At 34.0% G+C, this 23,924-nt stretch overlaps 1 protein-coding gene across 1 annotated transcript in view; it reads left to right on the plus strand.

Moving 5' to 3' along the window:
* LOC136032915 (gamma-tubulin complex component 3 homolog) overlaps nucleotides 1-23,924 on the plus strand; it is a 90,546-nt gene that overhangs the window by 31,338 nt on the left and 35,284 nt on the right. Inside the window, exons 5-8 of the mRNA XM_065713374.1 lie at nucleotides 680-846; nucleotides 4,511-4,705; nucleotides 12,897-13,053; nucleotides 18,487-18,709. Of these exons, the coding sequence (XP_065569446.1) occupies nucleotides 680-846; nucleotides 4,511-4,705; nucleotides 12,897-13,053; nucleotides 18,487-18,709 (742 nt within the window). The remainder of the gene's footprint in view (nucleotides 1-679; nucleotides 847-4,510; nucleotides 4,706-12,896; nucleotides 13,054-18,486; nucleotides 18,710-23,924) is intronic.

A 23,924-nucleotide genomic window follows, 5' to 3' on the forward strand; every position in this document is an offset into this window, starting at 1 on the left:
TTTTTGGCTCGATGGGAAACTACATCGTAGCTAGATTTTGATTAAATATTTAGTTGGTATTTTGGTTAGGTTAGGTTAGTTTAGGTTGTATTTAATATAATGCGGTCTTGGCGGCACCCCTTCCATAATTCTTTGTTGTAGTTATCATCATTTTGTTACCAAACTATTATATACATCGTATTTTAGTATATTTCATAATGATTAACCTAACTTCAATTCTTGAGTGTGGTGGCCATAAGACACAAGTAAAAAAAAAATATCCAGTTTTCTCTTGCCCCTATTAAACATAAAAATTTAGTAGATAAATTGTAAGTGTAAACTCAAGAAAAAATATTTTTAAAATAAGAAAAGATGTAAGAGAAAAAATGAAGAGAAATTAAGAGCAAGAAAATGAATTGTAAGCAATAAAAATATGTGAAGTAGTAAAGTTTTGACTAAATAAATATATTATCTTTAAAGCAAGAAATTTTACTTTAAAAGTCTGAATGCCTTTGTGATCCAGTCCTCTGCTAATATATTTCTTACATTTTCAATATCCAATATAGTTGTGTATCTAATATATCCAATATAGTTGTCCAATGTAGTTCTGTTTGTAACTAATTTGACATTTGACATTTGCCAAAATGTCAAACATTTTGACATTTGCAGCTACACTAATTTGCCAAAATGACATTTGCAGCTACATCGCATCCTCCAAGACAGCTCCGTGCATATGATAATGGTATTGATGCTAATCCTGGTTCACACAAGAAGTTATTGAGAGAAATAATATTTGCACTTCAAGGTATAGGAGGTGAAATAATCCGGATGTCTGCTGATAAAGATGGTTTCAGAGTGGATGAATCTGTAAGCATGACTGCTATGGTCTTTCGGATTATGCTAGCCCTTTTTAGCAATATTTTTTGTTGATTTTAAAAGTTTACTCAATAATTTTCTATCGCGTAGCGTTTTCGCAGAAAAACAGTCAGGAAATTATATATTTTAAATATTGAGTGATTTTGTTCTTTTTGGACTTAAAGACCTCTTAATATTTTTTTTCTCCTTGTATTTCTACTACTACTTCTTGCGCTGATTTCAAATATCCCAATTTGAATTTTTCGATAAGGAACAGTTCTTTATTTTGATAACTTTAGAAGTATGTGACTTTGGAAATTTTTCTCGTATTTTAAAGAATTATTTGATCAGCGAAGCTTTATCTCTTAAAACCAAACATAAATTTTCCCGGGGTAACTTTTCTTAGAATTAAAAATTCGTCAGGATGTTTTAGTACCAAGTCAAGTAGGTTAAAAAATGGACTACCATAGAAATGTAGCGACCTCAGCTGCGACACTATCTTTAATTCTATGGTAACACTGGCCAACCATATTTTAGAACTCTGTTATTTTCAAATTATATCTGTTTATAAAATTAAATCTTTTAAGCTTATTTTATCTATTTATCGTATTTTATTTCCCTTAATTATATCTAGTTTTCACTATTTATTATATCCAGACAAAAAGTTTGGCTCAGTTGTTAAGTCTATTTTTTTTTGTATATCAAAAACGGGAGAATTAAGAAAAATACGTAAACACCACAAAGATGAGAACGTAGAAAAATATAAAATAGCTAAAAATATAAATTTCGTCGACTAAATTGCCTTTCTAATATAAAAACCCATTTAGATGATAAAGTCGAAGTTCAAACTAAATATTAAGTTAAATAAATGCTAAAAAATGCATGTTTAACTTTCTTCTTAGAGCAAATATAAACCTGATATTATTACGTGTTACTTTTTTTGTCGTATATCCTTATTTGGATGTTATTGCCGGACTGTGAACAGTTATTAGAAATCACATGCCTTAAAGTGTATGTTATCTGAATTTAATGTGTTTTATCTGAATTTAAACACATTTGTGTCGTCAATCAAGGAAATATAGTTCCTTCCTTTTTCGATCTTTGTTGTATTCTTCAAATATTCACGTTCGTGCTCAAATCAGCTGATTTAGTCCCATTTTTTGACACAAATCTTTTTTTCTTTATTGTTTCGCTGCAGGACACCACTTTTCAGATAGACGAAATGTGATAGGTCTTACATGAAGACTTTTTTTTCTCATGTTTCCTGACAAGTTTGTTTGACTAGTCCACATCCTTGTCTTTTTATTTTATCATCTTTCGTGATAAATTTCTTTGACTAATTCACATCTTTGTCTTTTTATTTTCTCGTCTTTTCCTGGGGATTTTCTTTGACTAATCACACCTTCGTCTTTTTGTTTTTTCATCTTTCCTGACAAATATCTTTGACTAATCCATATCTTTGTCTTTTTATTTTCTTATCTTTCCTGATAAATTTCTTTGACTTATTATATCTTTGTCTTTTTATTTTCTCATCTTTCCTGATAAATTTCTTTGACTACTCCACATCTTTTTCTTTTCATTTTCTCATCTTTCCTGACAACTTTGACTAATCACACCTTTGTCTTTTTTTTTTCATCTTTCCTGACAAATTTCTTCGACTAATCCACATCTTTTTTTTTTTTTCTTATCTCTCCTGACAAATTTCTTTGACTAGTCATATCTTTGTCTTTTTATTTTCTCATCTTTCCTGACAAATTTCTTTGACTAGTCCACATCTTTGTCTTTTTATTATCTCATCTTTCATGATAAATTTCTTTGACTAATCACATCTTTGTCTTTTTATTTTCTCATCTTTTCTGACAAATTTTTTTGACTAATCACATCTTTTTTTTCTCATCTTTCCTGACAAGCTAATCATATATTTTTCCTATCTTTCATATCTTTTCTAATCATAGCTGTCTGGCTTTTCCTGAAATATTTTAACCTTTTCTTTCGAATAGCTGTCTGGCTTTTCCTGAAATATATTTTAACCTTTTCTTTCGAACCTGTACAAATAAAAACGAGTCCATTTTTTTCAAGTTATTTTAGAAATTTTTTGTTTCAAGAGCATGTTTTGTCGTATGCATTGTCCCCTTTAGCAGTTACTACTGAGAGGTGCAATTGCTGTGAGTTTGGGTTCATTATTCATGAGTAGTTTTTTATTAGAAGGTCAGCTGCAGGGATCAAGAGCCATTCTCTTTTCTATTGGTTGAGTCTTTCTGCATAATTAGTTCCAATTATGACTCTTTGAAGATCTGATGAAAATCAGGCGTTCACGTCACACTTATTTTCAGGGGGTTGGGGCTATATTCTCCCCAAAACTCTACAAGTAAAATAAAGACCAAAAGCAAAAAAGGGAGATGAATAGCTTCTATTTATATTTACCTAATACCACCTTCTTTAAGTTATATAGGAGTATTTGGTAATTTCCTAAAAAGGCTACATTCATTTTTTATTTTATTTTTTTGTTAATCCTATTAAACTCGAATTTATTAATTTTGCTTACGCGTATGTTTTGCTACCTGTTTTAATGTTATATATATAATTTTATTTTATATATGCCTGAAAAGCTTTGAAATACGACAGTATTATTTTAAGTATAATTATTAGAATTATTTTCATTTTCATGTCACATTTACGGGATGTTATTGTTGAAATTGCAAAAATTAGAGGGCTCTGAAATTTAACCCGCATTGTTCTTTTGCCACGTGTAAGGGCGAATAGTTACGCTCACTTTTACAGTTGATGTTGAACAGGTTAATTTTATAAAGCTTTTCAGACAAACTTTCTTTACTGTTTAAAAGAAAGCGGTAGAAAAGTGAATGGCACTTTGTAGGTTCAACTGACATATCTATCTCGGAGAATCTTTGACAGTTTCATTCACCAAGCTCAACTACTTTTTTCTTTAATACCAAAGAAATTTTGTCTAGAGCTATAAAAGGAATAAAAATTCAATAGGTCTATCCAGCTCTGAGGTTCATTTTGCTAAGAGCCTTACTTACTTGGGCGGAAATTACTATTGGAGCAAATCTGAAAGATACTGTAAAGCTGGCAATGAAAAATTATGCTAGTAAGATCTGGGCTGCCTATGCCTCCCTGGCTTCAAACGTTCTGTATCTGACTAGAGTTCACCGTTCTCAGTTATATAATAGCCTAACAGACCCTCACTTACTTGCCCTTGCTCCGGTCTTTTCTTAATTGTGGTAAGAGAAAGCAAGTTCATCACCTTTATTTTAAATTTGCAAAGTATTAATGGAACTTTCAACTTGAAACAGGTAGCGGTAACTCTCTTCTGCAAAGAAAGTATCAATTCGTAAACCCAGCTTGGGCTATTGAGAAGCATATTTGTGATTTCTCTGCTGAATGTCAAAAGCCTTCCCATCTTTGATCATTTCTGTTTGTCCCTTGTTTGTGGTTGTTAAAGTGTTTTTTGTGATTGGTTATAAATAAAATGATGATGATGACGATGATTACATACTAAGCCTGCAATAAACATCGCGGTGCGACTCTATTTTTGTGAACGTTTGAATTATTTTAAATTCAAGGGTAACAAAAATTCTTTTTTTTTCCTCAGAAATTGGCTAGGCTAATAATATCCCATAATCGTATTTGGTTTGCCTATGGATTTTACTTCAAGGTCAAGATGCCCTCTCCTATTCGCAAAAGAAGTCTTAGTATAATTGAAATGGGCTTTATGTACATGCGTATAAGCAAATTTTGTGAAGACAAACTTCGTGATTCTTCTGTTGGTATGGTTGGACAAGCTTTTGTCAGTGCTATTCAAGCCGAGCTTCTTGAGTTTTATCGTCTCCTTGCTTTATTTGAGTCTCAGGTAAGGTTCTTTTTCCTTTTTTCTTTTTTCTCCATGTACTTTCCTTTCTGTTTCACGATTATACTCGACTACAATTTGTTCCGCGAACCTTCAAAAGAAATATCTTGAAAAAAGTGATAAAATAAAATAGTCTAGTTAGTAGTCTATTAACGGGAAGATATCTTTAATAGGGGAGAGAAGGAAGGGGGCTGAAACGGTAAGACAGATGCATGTCTAACTGGGATCGACTTGGTACAGAGCATCTTTGACGCTTCTGGATTGAATCCATTACCCTTTTTGACCTATTCCTGTAGCGTCTTAAGTTGCTTTGGACTATTTTCACTGCCTCAGTTGAGGCTTCCCATGGCCCAGTACTTCCTAAAATATACCTTCGTACTTTGATTTTGCTCCTGGAAGGGGAGGGGGGAGGGGCTCCAATTCAAACGGATTCATTACCTTGTACTTTGTCTTTTTGAACGGTAGTAGTCTGGTAGTAGAATTTCACGCAATGCATCTTCTGTTAAAGGTCGAGTTGGCTGTATAGATATTACTTCTAAAGATTGTTTTATTACTTAAATTTATTATCTGGTGTTATTATTTACATACAAATTGTTTATTGTCCTTATTTTCCTTTTTTGCCAAAAATAAATAAATAGTGGAACAAAAACACAAGAAAAACTGGGAAAGAACATGAAACAAAGTTGGTATCGAAGAAAACATTAATAGAGCAAACAGATCAAAGCATTGTCGAGGATACATTGTACAGTGAAACATTGTTGAAGCAGTGATATGCCATTTCCGACGTCCTTCCGTGCAGACCAGATAGCTGCTCAATGATATCAGTAGACAAAACGTTCTATTATTGATATTAGGCATAAAATGCTATTATTTAAACAACGTCCAGAATAACGTTCTATTGTAATAAACTCAAACTTAAATGATTTTATTTTCAAACGCCTTACACGGTTATGCTGATCTGTGGGAGTTCGTCAATGACAATCAATGACAAATAATTTATTGCAGAATATCAAAATAAATAATCGCAATGTATATAACTATAAATTAAAATGAGTGGTTAAATATTGTCTTGATGATTTCCTGTATCGCTATGTTGCTCCGGGGTTGTATGGCTGTAGCTTGTTGCGGTGCCGGGTTTCTTGCTTGTTTTGTGTAATATTCGGTGGTAGGATATCGCGATACTTCTGTGATGAGAGAAGGCCATGTCCGAAGCCCATTAGAAGTCTGTATCTCCTTGTTTCAAGCGTTGTTAGACCTGACAGAACAAGACATTCTTCATAAGGTAACAGTGCAACCCCCAAAATCACTCGCAATGCACGCTTTTGTATTCCCTCAAGTATGTTAGTTTGACCTTTGTGAGACCAGAGTGTCAGATTGGGCAGGCATATCCTAGAATTGGTCCCATGTGAGTTTTGTAGTAAGTAAGCATTGCATCTTTGCTTAGATTAAACCGGCGTAATTTTGCCAAAGACCTTAGTAGAGGGATAATTTGGGAAACTAAACGATTATTATGATTATCCCATGTCAATCTATCGTTAAAAATGAACCCAGAATTCTCATTTTCTGAACTACTGGTATACCCACTTAAGGTAAATCTGGTACCCTATGCTTTGAAAATGAAATCCTCATTATATCTGATATCGTTCTATTTATGGTGAGTTTTTTTTTTGCTGGAAAATCTCGCTCCAGTCTCGTTACCATTTCCTGTAGGTCTAGGATTTCGTTCTGGTTCTGTAGTACTATTCTTGTTATAAAAAGGATAAGGCACTAAACATAAAAATCACAGCCATAGCCATCGTCACACAAATGTTGACTCGAAATATCACAAACAGAGTCAAACTAAAACCTAAGACATTAAAATATCCAACTATCTGAAAAAAATAAATAACTTCAAGTTCAAATTAAAGAAATAAAACCTTTAAATTCAACAAGGAATGAAAAGAATAATGAACTAAAACAAATATATACATTGTTGACGAATGAGTGTAGTATTAAAAATCTTAACAAACGAGGGAACAGAACTATTTGCGGAGCGCATGTGTCTTGCTGGTATCGGCTGAATTTTAGGTACCGATTCATCTACTTGTCGCGGGAGCCGTTGGCACTAAAGGGAGGGGGGATTTGACGAAGGCGCGGATTTGCCAAAATACCGACATCAAATTTGAAACACAATTTATCACGACGTGCCGAAAGAGTTGTAAGGCAAATTATTTTAAACGGGAGCAATAAAGGACTTTGGGAGACTTAGAAACTACCAGAGGAGCTCGGTATGGGATCCTTTCCAATCGGTCCTTCTGGTTCAAAGTCAGGCCGTAATGCCAAACGGTGAAAGCATATTCTACAAGCAGTCTGATAAACCTATGGATAATACGCAATAAGTGGGGGGGGGCTGGGACAGCATGACGAGCAGAGTTTTAAAGAAAGGATACCCAGGTTTGCCCATTTGATCATCTTCTCTGTCTGCTTCCCCCGCTTCAGGTCATCTGTGAGATATATTCCTAAGAGTTTGATATCCATGATGCTGCAACCCGAAACATTTTGTGAAGCAATGGATGAGAAAGTAGAGAGTTTTATAGTTGAATATCGTTTACTTTTCTATTAATGGTACCATTAAGGTATTGTCTTACTTCTTGGTTTTAAATACGGATGATCAAGTCATGTGGAATAAGGGTCATTAGGGTCTAAACAGAGAAGACCTCCCAAAAATTGCGTATTAGGTTCTTTCACTGGGGGGGGGGGGGTAAGGAGGAGGGAATTATCCTGTAGTATCATAGCATTCATTCTCAATCATACTTATCAGTCACTCCCATATTGTGGTTGCACAGATAGTATCCAATTCAATCAAAGTTATAAACCCATATGAAATTCTGTTACAAGAAAAATTTAGAAATACCAAAAGCCTATTTCGAAAAACAAAATCAAGAAAGAAATTTCCTTGTTATCTTGTTATCTAAATAATACTGAATAATTGAAAAGAAACCTTAAGAAATACCTAGAACTGATGTGCAATATAATATTTAAAAAAAGGGATATAATGGGGGGGGGGGTGCAATTTTAGACCCATCTAAAATTGCAATGGAAGGATCTGATTGAAAGTTGCGAACTTAATTAGAATTGGGGTTTAGCTTGCTATCTCAAAATGAAAATCCTGACACACGTTTTTTATTACTTAAGGATAAAAATCAATATATTGGGTTCATATAAAATATTAATCTAACGTTGCGCAGATCCGTAGGTATTAACGGTTAAATTGTTAGACTTAAATAACACATGATTTGCACTTAAGTTTTATGAGCTTCCGGCTAAAGTGCTTAGAAGAGGAGTTCTCAGATATGAATGCCAAATTCTGGCAAAAAATGAAAGATTCTTAACCCACATAGAAAAAAAGTAGGGACAAAGGTTTTTATGGAATGATCTTTAACCTGAATTAGCGTTTGAATTTGTTCATTATGAAAGTGCATGTGTCCGATTTCTCCAGTCTTATATCAGACAAATACAGAATTAAAGATATAGTTTTATGATGTAAATATGCAAATACATATTAATTATAAATGTTACTACGTAATAATAATCATGCTATAGTATGTTTGTATTGTTAAAGGGTTATTGATTATTGTTAAAGGATATTATTGTTATTGAAAGGTTTTATGTTACAAGGGTTATGTTACAATATCGACAGTGTTTATTATTTATAGAATTGTGTTATATGTATATATTAAACATAATTTAGATAAATAAATATATGGTGTGCGTGTGACTGAACCCTTGTTTCAACCCCCCTTTGACTCAATCAACCCCCCTGCATCCCAACCAGCATTTATCTCAACCTGCATTCAACTCAACCCCGTGCAACTCAAACCTAATTTAACTCAAGCCTTGTTTAAGCCGACCCTATTGGACTCAACCCCCATTTAACCTTATAGATGCAACCATGAAATTTAAGAGTTTAGGGCCCTGGGCATGAAAACGTTGCTAATTTAGGTATATAAGCCTCCTGGCTAAATTTTTGTTCTGAGAGGGAGAGGGGGAGGACAGGTTTTTGAATAAAGCAGCATAAAAACACTTATAAGAATTAACCAATGAATAAAGAGCATTTCATTCGAGGCAAATTTTATCAATCCCAACAAAACGGGCTGAATTACATTTTCTAGGTATTGTTGATTTAAGAAGGGTTGAGCTGAATTGGGCTGAATTTGGGAGGGGTTGAGCCAAAAAGGATTTAGTTAAATGGGTACTGTGCTACATGAGGGTTGAATTGCATCGGCTTGAGGGGGTTGGGGTTGAGTTAAACGAGGATTGGATTACATGAAGGTTGAATTACACGGGGATTGAGCTGCATAATGGTTGAATTAAATATGGTTGAATGAAATGAGGTATAAGTTAAATGGAGGTTGAGTTGAAGGATGGCTGAGATGCATGCGGCTTTAGTTGAGCGGGGTTGGATTTTACGGGAGTGGAGTTGAATGAGGGTTGACTTGCATGGATTATGAGTTGAATGGGGGTTGAGTTAAACGAGTTTGAGTTAAACAAAGGTTAACGTGTCAGAGGGTCGGGCTAAACGGGTGCTCAGTTAAATGGGGTTGAGTTACACGAGGGCTCTGTTAAATAGGTTAATTTGCAAGAGGCAATCTTCATGACTAATTTAACTGTACCATTGTATGGATCGGAGAATCATATGCGTTATATGCATCATGGATAATCAGTAGGTACTTTCGAACTTTTATTATAACATGTAATTGCTGGACTTGTGCCATGTTAGAAGTATATGAAAGGAAATGGGAACATAATTCTTAAATGTAATGCTAAAAGTATATGAGATTCTATATATATATATATATATATATATATATATATATATATATATATATATATATATATATATATATATATATATATATATATATATATATATATATATATATATATCTATCTATATATATAAAAATAAGTTGTCTGTGGATCTGTGGATCTGTGGATCTGTGGATCAGGTGACGTCATGTTTCTAAAAAACTAAAAACTAAAAAAAAAACTGAAAAAACTAAAAAAAGGCAAAAACTACAAAAAAAACTAAAAACTAATAAAAAAAATAAAAAAGCCGAAAAACTAAAAAAACTAAAGAAACTAAAAAAAGGAAAAAAACTTAAAAAACTAAAAACTAAAAAAAAACTAAAAAAAAGGAAAAAACTGAAAAATAGAAGAGAAAAAGAAAACTAATAAAATTAAGAATAAAAATAAAAAAATTAAAAAGATAAAAACTAAAAAAAAAGTAAAAAGAAAAAACGAAAAAAAACTAAAAAAGCTAAAAAAAAGGTAAAAACTAATAAAAAACTAAAAAGAAAAAAAGGTAAAAAACTAAAAACTAAAAAAAAAACTAAAAAAAAGGAAAAAACTGAAAAATAGAAGAGAAAAAGAAAACTAATAAAATTAAGAATAAAAATAAAAAAAAATAAAAAATAAAAACTAAAAAAAAAAGTAAAAAGAAAAACGAAAAAAAACTAAAAAAGCTAAAAAAAAGGTAAAAACCAATAAAAAACTAAAAAGAGAAAAAAGGTAAAAAACTAAAAAAAATTTTCATCTAAAAAACTAAAAAAAACTAAAAAAGGTAAAAACTAAAAGAACTAAAAAAGAAAAAAAACTAAAAAAAGGAAAAAAACTGAAAAATAAAGGAGAAAAAGAAAACTAAAAAATATAAATAAAAATAAAAAAACTAAAAAGATAAAAACTTCAAAAAAAACTAAAAAGAAAACAGAAAAAAACTAAAAAACCTAAAAAAAGGTCAAAACCAATAAAAAAAAACTAAAAGGAAAAAAAGGGAAAAAATAGAAAATTTATTTCATCATATACCAATTCAAAAACGAATGTATACCGGGATGACAACCGGGACACAGGGAATATAAATGACACAACTACAACAGGGACGCCGGGGGCACAGGGGGATATAAATGACGACCGGGACACCGGGACACAAGGAATATAAATGACGCCCGGGACGCTCAAAGAGAAATCACAGACTGGGACACCGGGACACAAATGACGACCGGGACACAGGGAATATAAATGACGACCGGGACACAGGGGCATAACTACAAAGGGGACGCCGGGGTGCACAGGGGGATATAAAAATGACGATGGCGACTCAGGGAATGGTCGATTAGCAATCACCATCAACAAAGCTCAGGGGCAATCATTAGAATCATGAGGTATATATCTGAATACGGATTGTTTTCCCATGGACCATTATATGTTGCATGTTCAAGAGTCGGTAAACCTGACAATCTATTTATATGCACAGACAATGGGACAGCAAAGAATGTTGTATATTCGCAAGCTTTACGTAGTTAAAAACATATATATATATATATATGTATATATATATATATATATATATATATCTATCTATATTCACAGGTGGGACATAGGGACACAACTACAATGGCGCGTAACTAATATGGCGCGTAACGACTTACGCGCGCGGGGGGGCTTGGGGGGGGGCGCGAAGCGCCCCCACCAACTAGGTGTTGGGGTGGCGCGAAGCGCCACCCCAACAGCTAGTATATATATATATATATATATATATATATATATACTGAGACGCTCTCTTAGAATTTCCACTTGATAGCTCTTTGGCACTGTTTGGGCTAAAATTGTTATTTTGTGCCATAAAATGGATAAGAAGCCATTTCACTGTACCACAATCTCTTTGCTACTTTGAAACGCCAATATAACTTTCAATTTCCTTTCGAATAATCCTTCTCCCGATATTCTAGGGCCATTGGTTCGACACTCACTTGTGTAAAAAAAAAAACAACAAAGAAATAAAAAAAACATCGGTATTGTTGGAAAATTTACATTTTTCTAGATAGGGAGGTCTCTCTGATGCGCTGAATTTGGTGGTGTAATTTTCGTCAAGATTACTCTTTTTTGGGGCGGTTTGCCTTTTTGTAGAAAATTAGGCAGATTTTCTCAGGGTTAAATTCAGGAAGGTAAAATTTAACTTGACAAATTTTCAGATACTTAGAATCAAACAGTCTCGGCCCAATAGTAACCGAAACTCTAAAAATTTGACGGAATTTTGATAGCAATGGATACATGAAAAGCTTGCCTTTTATGCTGATTCAAAATATATAAAATACATCAAGTTTAATGTTACATATCAAAAGCTACGAGTCTGAGAAAATTTGCCTGATTTTCGAAAAAGGGGAAACACTTTTAAAAAGTCAAGTGATTTTAATGAAAATCACACCGTCAAATGCAGCATATCAGAAAACCCTATTGTATAGGTTTCAAGCTCCTATCTACAAAAATATGGAATTTTGCATTTTTCGCCAGAAGAAAGATTACGGATGTTTATTTGTTTTTCGCAGGGGTGATCGTATCAAACTAGTGGTCTTAAAAGATGGAGAGAGGCTCATTGGAATGGAAATCAAAACTTTAGTTGCTTTCTTAAGTGACCAAAAAGATTGTGAGGGCAACTATTCCTCCTCCCAAACTCCTTTTCCCCCCGAAGAAATCCGATTAAAATTTTGGGATAGCTACTTGATTCAGCATAGTTAAAAATCCCAATAGCTATGCCTTTGGGGATAAAAAAAAGTTATGAAAATCATAGTGAAAATTTTCTGTAAATCTGATGAAGTGACTGCCTCAGTCGACAGTCAGACTTCGGTTACACTACAAATTTACATTTCTTCATGCATAAAATTTTTCATCCAAAGCTTTGATTCTACAAATTCTCCCTAATATATTTTAATTCTTATCCCCTAAATACGATTGTCAAGAGTAGAATCAAAACACTCGAAAGTTAAAACAAAAGCTAAATATAGCATAGCAAAATTAAAGATTAAATATAACAAATTAAATTAGAAAGTATTTTCAATCCTACAAGGCAACAGACGCTAGACCAAAAAAAAGTGCCTCTAATGAAGCTGATATTTAAAGCTGAGTGCAAACAGAATGATGAGGTAGAGGGCTCCTTAAATGAAATATTAGTGGAAGGTTTATCCCCACATCGCCTTCTGTGTACCTAGCTTGATATTTGTTCCCTATAGGTGACATCAAAAAGTGATATTTCTCCATCTGATACACCAATGAAAGGTATACCAGTTCCAAATATTACCCTTCATCGGTTATTTCTATGGACGTTAGAACCCAGGAAACGTTTAGCTAACATGGTATAATTGATATTTATTCCCTATAGGTGACATCAAAAAGTAATATTTCTCCAGCTGATACACCAATGGAAGACATACCAGTTCCAAATATTACACTTCATCGGTTATTTCTATGGACGTTAGAACCCAGGAAACGTTTAGCTAACATGGTATCATTGGTTGATGCTTGTCGGAACAGCAAAGGTAAGTCTAGGCTTTAAAATTCAGCCAAGTAATAAACCAATGATTTTGGCTATTATTAATTTTTTTTTTGCTACCATGAATACCTGTATGCTATTCATAGGTATTTCTGCTACCCTCATTTGTTTGTCTATGTTATCCCAAGAATGCTTATTATTTCCAGAATAGTGTTTTTATGGCACTTCGCATTAACCAACTGACGTATAGCAATCGCAAATTCCGTTGGTCTGTCTGTCGGTCCCGGTTTTGCCACTTTAGGCACTTCCAGGTAAGCTAGGACGATGAAATTTGGCAAGTGCATCAGGGACTGGACCAGATAAAATTAGAAATAGAATCGTTTTCCCGATTTGACCATCTGGGGGGGAGTGGGGGGCCTGTTAATTCGGAAAAAATAGAAAAAATGAAATATTTTTAACTTATGAGCGGGTGATGGGATCTTAATGAAATTTGATGTTTGGAATGATATTGTTTCTCAGAGCTCTTATTTTAAATCCTGACCAAATCTGATGACATTGGGGGGAGTTGGAGGGGGGAAACCTAAAATCTTGGAAAACACTTCGAGAGTGTTTTCCTCCTCCTCCACTCGAGAGTGGAGGGATCGGGATGAAACTTGGTGGGAAAAATAAGCACAAGTCCTAGATACATGATTAACATAACCGGAACGGATCTGCTCTCTTTGGGGTAGTTGGGGGGGGGGTTAATTCTGAAAAATTACAAAAAATGAGGTATTTTTAACTTACGATCGGGTGATCGGATTTCAATGAAATTTGATATTTAGAAGGATATCGTGTCTCAGAGCTCTTATTTTAAATCCCGAACAGATCTGGTGACATTGGGGGGGGGGGGAGTTGCGAGGGGGAAACCTAAAACTTGGAAAACACTTAGAGTGAAGGGATCGCGATGAAACTTGGTGGGAAAAATAAGCACAAGTCCTAGATACATAATTGACATAACCGGAACGGATCCGCTCTCTTTGGGGTAGTTGGGGGGGGGGGGGTTAATTCTGAAATATTAGAAAAAACGAGGTATTTTTAACTTACAAACGGGTTATCGGATCTCAATTAAATTTGATATTTAGAAGGATATCGTGTCTCAGAGCTCTTATTTTAAATACCGACCGGATCTGGTGAAATGGGGGGGGGTTGGGAGGGGGAAACCTAAAACTTGGAAAACACTTAGAGTGGAGGGATCGGGATGAAACTTGGTGGGAAAAATAAGCATAAGTCCTAGATACATGATTGACATAACCGGAACGGATCCGCTCTCTTTGGGGTAGTTGGGGGGGGGGGGGGGGTTAATTCTGAAAAATTAGACAAAATGAGTTATTTTTAACTTACGAATGGGTGATCGGATCTCAATGAAATTTGATATTTAGAAGGATATCGTGTCTCAAAGCTCTTTTTTAAGTCCCGACCGGATCTGCTGACATTAGGGGGAGTTTGGGGTTGGGGAACCTAAAATCATGGAAAACGCTTAGATTGGAGGGATCGGGATGAAACTTGGTGGGAAAAATAAGCAGAAGTCTTAGATACTTGATTTACATAATTGGAACGGATCCGCTCTATTGGGGGGGGGTGGCAGTTAATTCTGAAAAATTAGAAAAAATGACGTATTTCTAACTTACGAAGGATTGATCGGATCTTCATGAAACTTCATATTTAGAAGGACCTCGTGACTCAGATCTCTTATTTGAAATCTGAACCGGATCCAGTGTAATTGGGGGGGGGGGGGGAATTGAGGGAACCGGAAATCTTAGAAAATACTTAAAGCGGTGAGATCAGGATGAAACTGGATGGGAAGAATAAAAACCTGTCTAAGACACGTGACTGGCATAATCGGACCGGATCTGCTCTCTTTGGTGGAGTTGGGGGGGGGGGGGGTAATTTTGAAAATTGAGGTATTTGTAACTTACGTAAGTGTGACCAGATCTTAATGAAATTTGATATTTAGAAGGGTCTTGCGCTTTAAAGCTTTAATTTTAAATTCAGACCAGATCCTGTGACATTGGGGGGAGTTGGAGGGGTAAACCGGAATTCTTGGAAAACGTGAAAATTGGGGTATTTTTATTTTACGAATAGGTGATCGGATCTTAATGAAATTTGATATTTATAAGAAATTCATGTCTCAGAGCTCTTATTTCAAATCCCAATCAGATCTTTTGACATTGGGGGGAGGCGGAGGGGGAAATCTTGGAAAACACTTGGAGTGGAGGAATCGGGATGAAGCTTGGTGGATAGAATAAGCAAATGTCCTTGATACGTGATTGACGGAACCGTACTGGATTCGCTCTCTTTGGGCGAGTTGGGGGGAGGGGTTCCGTGATTTGGCGAGTTTGGTGCTTCTGGACGTGCTAGGACGATGAAAATTGGTAGGCGTGTCAGGGAGCTGTACAAATTGACTTGATAAAGTCGTTTTCCCAGATTCGACCATCTGGGAGGCTAAAGGGAGAGGAAAATTAGAAAAAAATTAGGCATTTATAACATACGAGTGGGTGATTGGATCTTAATGAATTTTGATATTTAGAAGGACATCGTGACTCAGAGCTTTATTTTAAATCCTGACTGGCATTAAGCTTCTTATTTTCCTTTAAAATCAATCTATTGATTCATAGAATTTTGCTAGAGCTCATACCATATGATCTCTTGGCTCTTAGCTCTTCTTGCTTCGTCACAAGTGCCATAAGAGCTCTTAGATCTTGTTTCTAAAAACAGTTTTTTCTAGTTATTTCTAGAAAAGTTATTTCTGGAATATTATTTCTAATCTGGAATATCTAAACAGTGTGCAAGGATGAAGAGAAAGCTAAACAATCTGGTTTATATTGGAATGGGATAGAAACAAAGAATAGACATTTTGGGGATTTCCTGGAAGGTGATTAAAGCTTATGCTGAAAGTTGTGATCCTTTTAGGCTTATCAAACTGGTTTGCTAAAGGTCCGTTAAAATGTATCTTAATTCTGATTGGTTGATTTTTAATAGCTGACCAATCCTGGACAATTTAATAATTACATTATACTTAATATTTAATATCTACTTAATTTTCAATATCTTTTCCTAGCAAGAAGTAGGCTACGTTACGGAATAACAATACGAAATAGCTATAATACTTATTTAGATTTCGCTATCTTTATTTAAGTTTTTAAAATATATATATATATATATATATATATATATATATATATATATATATATATATATATATATATATATATATATATATATATATATATATATATATATATATATATATATATATATATATATATATATATATATATATATATAAGAAATTCCAAGAAAAGAAATTTCCGCATTTAAGTATACAGAGTTGAAAATTAAGCCTTAATGGTTAAGATTGAAATGAAATAGCCTACTGGAAGAAAGTAATCTTAATTGATCACTAAAACTGTTTGATTGAATAAGGAATGATCCATAACATTGTCAACATTGATGTGACAGTAGGGCACCCCCTCAGGATCTTGTTTCTGGGAGGGGCTCGCTTGAAGAAAATAGCCGTGGGTAGTTGTTTAGTAAAGAAAAATAACATAAGGTGTGAATGTTTGTGCTATTTTGGGATGTTGGGGGAGGGGACATTTAGGAATTCACGCGATAACCAGTCGTTTTTAAAATATCGAATCAAGGAGGGTCCATCTCCCTACCATAAGATTTCTATGATTGTCTAAAAAACTGGCGAGCCAGACGTAGTTTTAGGCCATCATTTTGTAGTTTTTCAGAAATGAGATCCCAAATTCCCATCTGACATTATTTAGTAGGGTGGATTGAGAGGTAGCGCCAGTGTGTCAGCCTTGGAGGGTTCAACACTGTGTCAAAAAGTTCTTTAGTAGTAGCAGCATTGGGTTACCAAGAAAAACCCGAATATGTGGCATGCCATAAATTTAGTTTTGCATTGCCAGTGCATCAGTGCGCTGCCCCATTATCAATACGCTTGGGCAACAGTACCAGAAGTGCCAAATTCGAGGAGAAGGATCACGAAACGGGCTTAATTTAATGAAATTGATCGTATGACATCACTTTCAACTAATCAGAGGCGTTTTCAATGACTTAAAGATAGTTAAAGAAAAAATTTTATGCCACTAGTCGAAGCGTCACTGACAGCAAATGAAAACTATTCTTTGTCGAGTAAAATAAGAACTTTTCGATTCTTCTGGTTTGAATTTGGTATATCTGGTGCTGTTTTTAATACCCAAATAATTTCATAGACCACACTGCCTTTTCATTTATAATTGAAATAAAATATATGAAAAATGGCTAAAATATTTTAATAAGACAGTCAAAAATAAAAAAAAGACTAATACAAAAATAATGACAAAATCAAACTACTTTGCTTTAAATCCGAAAGCCTTTATATGAAAAGTTTAGTCTTTATTAGAAAATACTACGATAAAATGCAATGCAAAAAAAGAACAACTCAAAAGCTCTTTCTTTAAATTTTTTTTTCTACTTTTTTTTTTTGCTGTTGATACAGGCTTCCAGGTGTGAAACTGAAATATTTTAACTTTTATTATTATTTTGTATTTAGTGGTTTTTAAAATGTTTCACTGTCTTATATTTTCGTTTCAATCGTTGTAATACCCGTCATGCATACCCTTGCGCATTAAAACAGCGTAAGCATGCTGGTTCAAAACTGGGTGGTACGCGAATGAGACTTGTGGACCACATTCGCCACTCTGCTTTTGAAGTTTAATTTTTTTTTTTATCATGTTCTCTAAATTCTATTTTTTTTTTCAAATTGCACATTATCACGAAAAGCCGTAAGTTATACGTAATCCATATTAAGTGACTTTGTATTGTCAATATTCTACCTCTTTTTTCGAAGGTTCTACTTTTACTTTTGCTTTATTTCTTTAATACTTTTAAATTCTCTTCTTTTATGCTTTTTTTCTATATTTTTTTATTTGTACTTTTTAATTCTAATATTTCCTTTTAAATCTTAATTATTCTTTTATTAGCTCGACATTTCATTTCCTGTCTATACTTTTCTAATATTCTACTTTTCTTTTTACTTGTGTCTTATTTCCTTATCTCTTTTCGTCACGTTGATATGATTTACATCCTGGTTTTCTTTTTTGAAGTTTAAACTTTTTATCAGCTTCTTCAAATTCTTTAGTTTTGCAAATATAAAGAACGTGAAAACATGAAAGACCGCAAAATCGAGTCATGTATTACCAATGTTCTAGTTGTTATTATTCACTGTCTACTTTTTGGTGTATTTATTTTTTTCTTTGCTTTTATGCTTCTTAAATTTTGCCTTTTCCTTTTAAACTTAAATGCTTCTTATATTAGGTGGAGAACCAGTTTCCTCCATATGTTTTCAAACATTCTATTTTTCCGTTTACACAAATCTTACTTTATACATTTCCTTCATTTACGTTTATGCTTTTGCATTTTCCTTTCTATATTTGATTTCTACTTTTATCAGGTGGAGAGTTGATTTCCTGCATATTCCCATATACATTCCAAGGTGATCAGGGTATATACTCCTCAGTTGTGAATGTACTTGGACGGACAGCCAAACCTCTCCTAATTATGATTACCGAATGGATACTCAGTGGAAGTTTGGATGACCCCTATAATGAATTCTTTATCTCAGTTGATCAAAAGGTACCAGATCAAGAATTATGGGACTCAAAATATTCAATCAGGTTTGTAACCACATTTTGAAGTAGTTTAGCATTTACCTTTACAGGGTTAATTGTTTTCTGACATAAAGTTGAGATATAAGGAATGCTCTGTCACTTAGCAAATTTTTGTTAATCGGAGGCTCAAAAGCTATGATGAGTAGTGGGGGTGATGCGGAGATGTATTTGTTGGGGATGACGATCCGAGCTTGTTGCCTTTGAGAGCCGAATTCCCGGGCGAGCGGAAGAAGTCAAAAAAAGCTGACGATACCGGCGGTTTTACTTTATCTCTATAAGTTATTTTAAAAATATTTCTCATGAAGAGTTTTTCAAAAAACAAGGCAGAGCGATTTAAAATCCTAAAACAAGTAAAAATAAAGTCGCAAATCCGTCGTACAGAACAAAAGACAAAGCAGAAAAAAAAGAACAATAGAAAAAAAGTACACAATTCACAATAACTGAAGACAAACACTACTTAAGTTTTCTTTCCTTTCCTTTTTTTGTAAAATTATTTTACAGTGTAGGGTTTTTTCTACCTTACTTAATACTCGAAATTTCTCGATAAAAGCCTTAAAAAACATATTGCTAGTGGCTTGACAAAAAAAATCATTACAAACAAAACAAAATAGCACATACAGCTAACGAAAGTCCATTCTGTTTATATTTCATTGTATATTAATGTGTCTAACGAACGCTGAACAAAATATAGGTTTTACACGCATCATAATTACTCCGTGTAGCTTGGATAGGGTCGTAACGTATCGGAGGCAAATTTATAGATCTGTTTCAGAGTGGACAATAGATTAAATATGAAATCTGATTGTTTGAATTAGTTAAATGGATACTTGCACGACTATTACATTTAATTACTAATTATAATATTGTATATTGTATCATAGTATTAATTAAAAAATTATCGTGGTAATTATATATTTCTTGTTATATAATATTATGTCGCAATCGATTATTATCTTATATTTATTTAAAAATTAAAATAAGTGAGGTGTTCAGTTCTTAATGAAAAAGGTAGTAGTGCATGCCACATTAAAAAAAAAAAAACGTGGGTGTAAAATCAGCAAATAAAGGTAAAATTATATGGGATGAGACCCGTTAAGAAGGTATAAATTACCTTTTTAGGCGCAGTTGTTTGTTCTTAGGAATCAATAGATCGTTAGTTATTGTAGAGGAAACCGTTGTCAAACGGACATTTATTCGCGAGCTATCCAACAAAACAACAAACTCCTCTTAATCTTTTTGACTAATTACAAAAACTATAACAACAGCCAGTAGAACTAATATAAAAGAACCAATTAATGGGTATCTATTTTCAAAGTTTTACATTACAACACTGACGAAAATGTCGTAATGCTCTTTAAACTTTATAATTTTGATTTTTTTTTGGCAAAATCGTGGTTTTAGGGCATGAGTAGACCTAAGATTAATATAGGGGGCGGAAAATGTTTTAATTTTTATGTCCTCAATACTTTAACTGATGCTAGTAAGCCTTCTTACTCGTTTTTATTTATTGTATGGGTGTTTATTATATTTAAAAAGCTTTCTCATATCTTAAACTTATTTTTTTGCGTAACCACAAGCATACTTAATCCCGCCGTTTACCTGTGCCATTTAACCAAACACTTGGAAACTTTCCCAGTACTTAAAGCACTTAAAGAACAACCATTATTTCTATTAAAGTCTGTTCTATATATATATATATATATATATATATACATACATATATATATATATATATATATATATATATATATATATATATATATATATATATATATATATATATATATATTAGTTTAAAAAACTTTTTCCACAAAACAAGTAAAGAGTTCCATTAAACCAAAGTAAAAAAGGAAAAGCAAAGTAAAGCGCTCCATTAAACCAAAAAGGAGCAGAAACAAAGTAAGCTAATCTTCCAAGCATAAAACTATTACAAATTACCATCAATAAATAAACTCAAAACGAGCCAAAATTAGCATGAGTAGGGCTAGTAACCCTCATGCCTCCTCAAGACCTGTATATACGGCTATCAATTCTTAAAGTTCTAATGATTTTTATTTATTAAAGTCTAAAAAGTGAAAAGGGCTGTTTCTCCTCCAATCTCTTTTGACTCTTAAAAAGGGCACTAGTATTCTTTGATATAGTCCAACATCTGCCTAAATATACCTTGAAAGGTTTACCTTAATGCTCTTGGCTTGCACAGTAACATTAGTAGCAGGGTTTGCCTAGAACCTTTGGTTTCTCAAACATTCCTTTCAACACATGCTGAAAGTTTAAACTTAATACCATCAACCGTTTCTGAAGTATTTCTGATTCATCCTTTTGACAATCTGTGTGGACACTTTCCCAAACAAATCTAGTGAAAATTTTGAGACAACCACTTTGTTAAGCATAGTAGAACGGTCTAGCAGGTATATCTATGGGGGTATTGGGGGCATGTTAACCCCCCCCCCACAATTATGCAATTGGCCCATTATGCTTTAGAACTGAATGCTGCTTTAAAACTAAACCAAAAGGCACTGTGTTTGTGGTCGCCATTAAGACACTTCAGCAATATATCGAGAACTACTGGGGATATTAAGTTGAAACTTTCTGGGCTACTACTATTACTGCTTCTGCTTTTACGATTTAAATAAATAAATAGAATTTAAGTGTATCCAGGTTGTCGAAGAGCATAGATAGAATCTTTGGGAATGATCTTAAATTTTACTTTTCAGGTGAACTTCAGGAGGTATAAAATTAAATAATAAAAATGCTATATGTGTCAGGATTAAAAATATTTGAAAAGGTTTCTCAAAACCTACAAATAGCAAGCCAAACTATGCTTCTCCTTATAGAAAAAAACCCTGAAAACTTAAAACCCTGAAATGTTGCTTTTCTTTAATGAAGAAGAATGTGTTAACAAAGACGAACAGAAATTAATTCAAAATTTTTTTTCCACAAAACAAGTTTTTCAAAGAAAAGTAAAGAGCTCCATTAAGCCAAAAATGAGCAGAAATAAAGTCAAATAATCTTCCAAACGTAAAACAACCACAAATCATTATCAATAACTCCATGCCATCTCAAAACCAGAATATAATTTGCGCTTTACTGAAAGAAAAAATTAACGAATGACCGTGGTTTATCAGTTTAATTGACATATACTTATATTTATTCCTTAAAATTTTAATAAGTTTTTATTTATGACAGTAAAAAAAGTAAGAACATTTAAATTGTGTTCTGTTTTCAGTAATGTGTAAGTTATGTTCTGGTCTTGAGAAGGCATGGGGTCCATATCTAACCTAATATACACATGGGAGGTTAGGTTAATTAAGGTTAGATGGCGCGCCATCAGTGTCTCTGTGTCTGTCTTTGTGTGTGTGTGTGTGTGTTTTTGTCTCTCTCGCTTACCTTGGCTGTTGGTGTGACTGTGTGTTTGCCTGTCTCTGTGTGTTTATGTGTCTCGCTCTGTATTTTTGTGTGTGATTTTCGTCTCTCTCTCTCACTGGGCCTGTGTCTGAGCGTCTGCTTGCTTGTCTCTGTGTCGGTCTGTGTGTTTCTGTATCTGACTTTGTGTTTGTGTATCTGACTGTGTGTTTGTGTGTATTTCTCTCTCTCTCTCTCTCGTTCAACATGTCAGTTTTTCTGACTGTATGCTTGTCTGTCTTTGTGTGTGTTTTTGTCTCTCTCTATCGTGCTCTGAGTGTATGTTTGCCTGTCTCTGTCTTAATGTGTTTGTGTGTCTCACTCTGTGTGTATTCTCTCTCTCTCTCTCTCTCTCTCTCTCTCTCTCTCTCTCTCTCTCTCTCTCTCTCTCTCTCTCTCTCTCTCTCTCTCTCTCTCTCTCTCTCTCTCTCTCTCTCTCTCTCTCTCTCTCTCAATCTCTCTCATTCTCTCTCTCTCTCTGTGCTTGTTTTCTTACTCAGTGTGTTTGTGTGTGTTTTTATCTCTGTTTCACCGTGCCTGTGTTCTGACTATGTTTGCCTGTCTTTATGTTTTTGTGTCTGACTGGGTGTGTTTGTTTGTGTTTTTTTTGTCTTTCTCTCACCATGCCGGTGTGTCTGACTGTATGTTTGCCTGTCCCTATGTCTGTCTCTGTGTGTTTGTGTGACTGACTCTGTGTTTTTGTGTGAATTTTTATCTCTCTCTCTCTCTCTCTTTCTCTCTCTCTCTCTCGCCGTGCCTATGTGTTCGCCTGTTGTTGTATTTGTCTTTGTATGTTTGTGTGTCTGACTCTGTGTGTTTGTGTTTTTGTTTCTCTCTCATCGTACCTGTATGTGTGGCAGTGTGTTTGCCTGTCTTTGTGTGTTTATGTGTCTGACTCTGTATGTTTGTTTGTGATTTTGTCTCTCTCTCACCGTGCCTGCGTGTCTGACTGTGTGTTTTGCCTGTCTCTGTGTCTGTCTTTGTATTTTTGTGTATCTTTGTGTTTGTTTGTGTGTATGTGTATTTTGTCTCTCTCACTGTGCCTGTGTGTTTGCCTGTGCCTGTGTCGGTCTTTGTGTGTCTGACTATGTGTTTGCGCGTGTTTTTGTCTCTTCTTTGAATAACAACGACTTTTCAACTTTATTGATATAAAATAATCCACACATGCCTCTCTTTTAACATCCCCACAAAAGGCTCCATGGCCTGTAAACTTAGGGGGAAAAATTACAATCATGTCTATCAAGATTCATAACACAAGGTAAGGGAAATAAACACGGAGAGGAAAACTGACAAAAAAGAAAAACAGAAAAATGCAAAGGGTTATATCGATCTTTTTTTTAAATGTTTATGCTCAATTGAACAGGCAAATATATGTTTATATTTTGGTTTGGTTATATTTGGGTTAATTTAAGAAAAATTAACCCAAATGAATTCTCATTAATCTTTTGAAGACCCCGATGGGGTGAAAATATCTAATATTTTTCGGCAAGGAGTTCCTAACCCTACTACATGCGTTTATAGGGCTAAAATCTGACCCCACGGTTTGATTTCTAACTACCAATAAAACTTCAGAGTTACAAGTTTCTTAAAGATTTACACCAACTCGGGGTTGTAACAAATTCGGAAAACAAGAGGCAAGTGGACCATGATGATATTTATGAATAAAAATAGCACAAGATAGGAAACACTGTGGATGGAACCTAAGGCGAGAATTTGTTGATGTACTATTCATATCTGAAAGTAACTGACGGGGCTTTTCATGAAGAAGAGAAAGTGGTTTTCATAGGGAAGGGAAAGTACTCATCCAAACATTAGAACA

The sequence above is a fragment of the Artemia franciscana genome, chromosome 11, assembly GCF_032884065.1.
Source record: "Artemia franciscana chromosome 11, ASM3288406v1, whole genome shotgun sequence".
NCBI lineage: Eukaryota > Metazoa > Arthropoda > Branchiopoda > Anostraca > Artemiidae > Artemia > Artemia franciscana.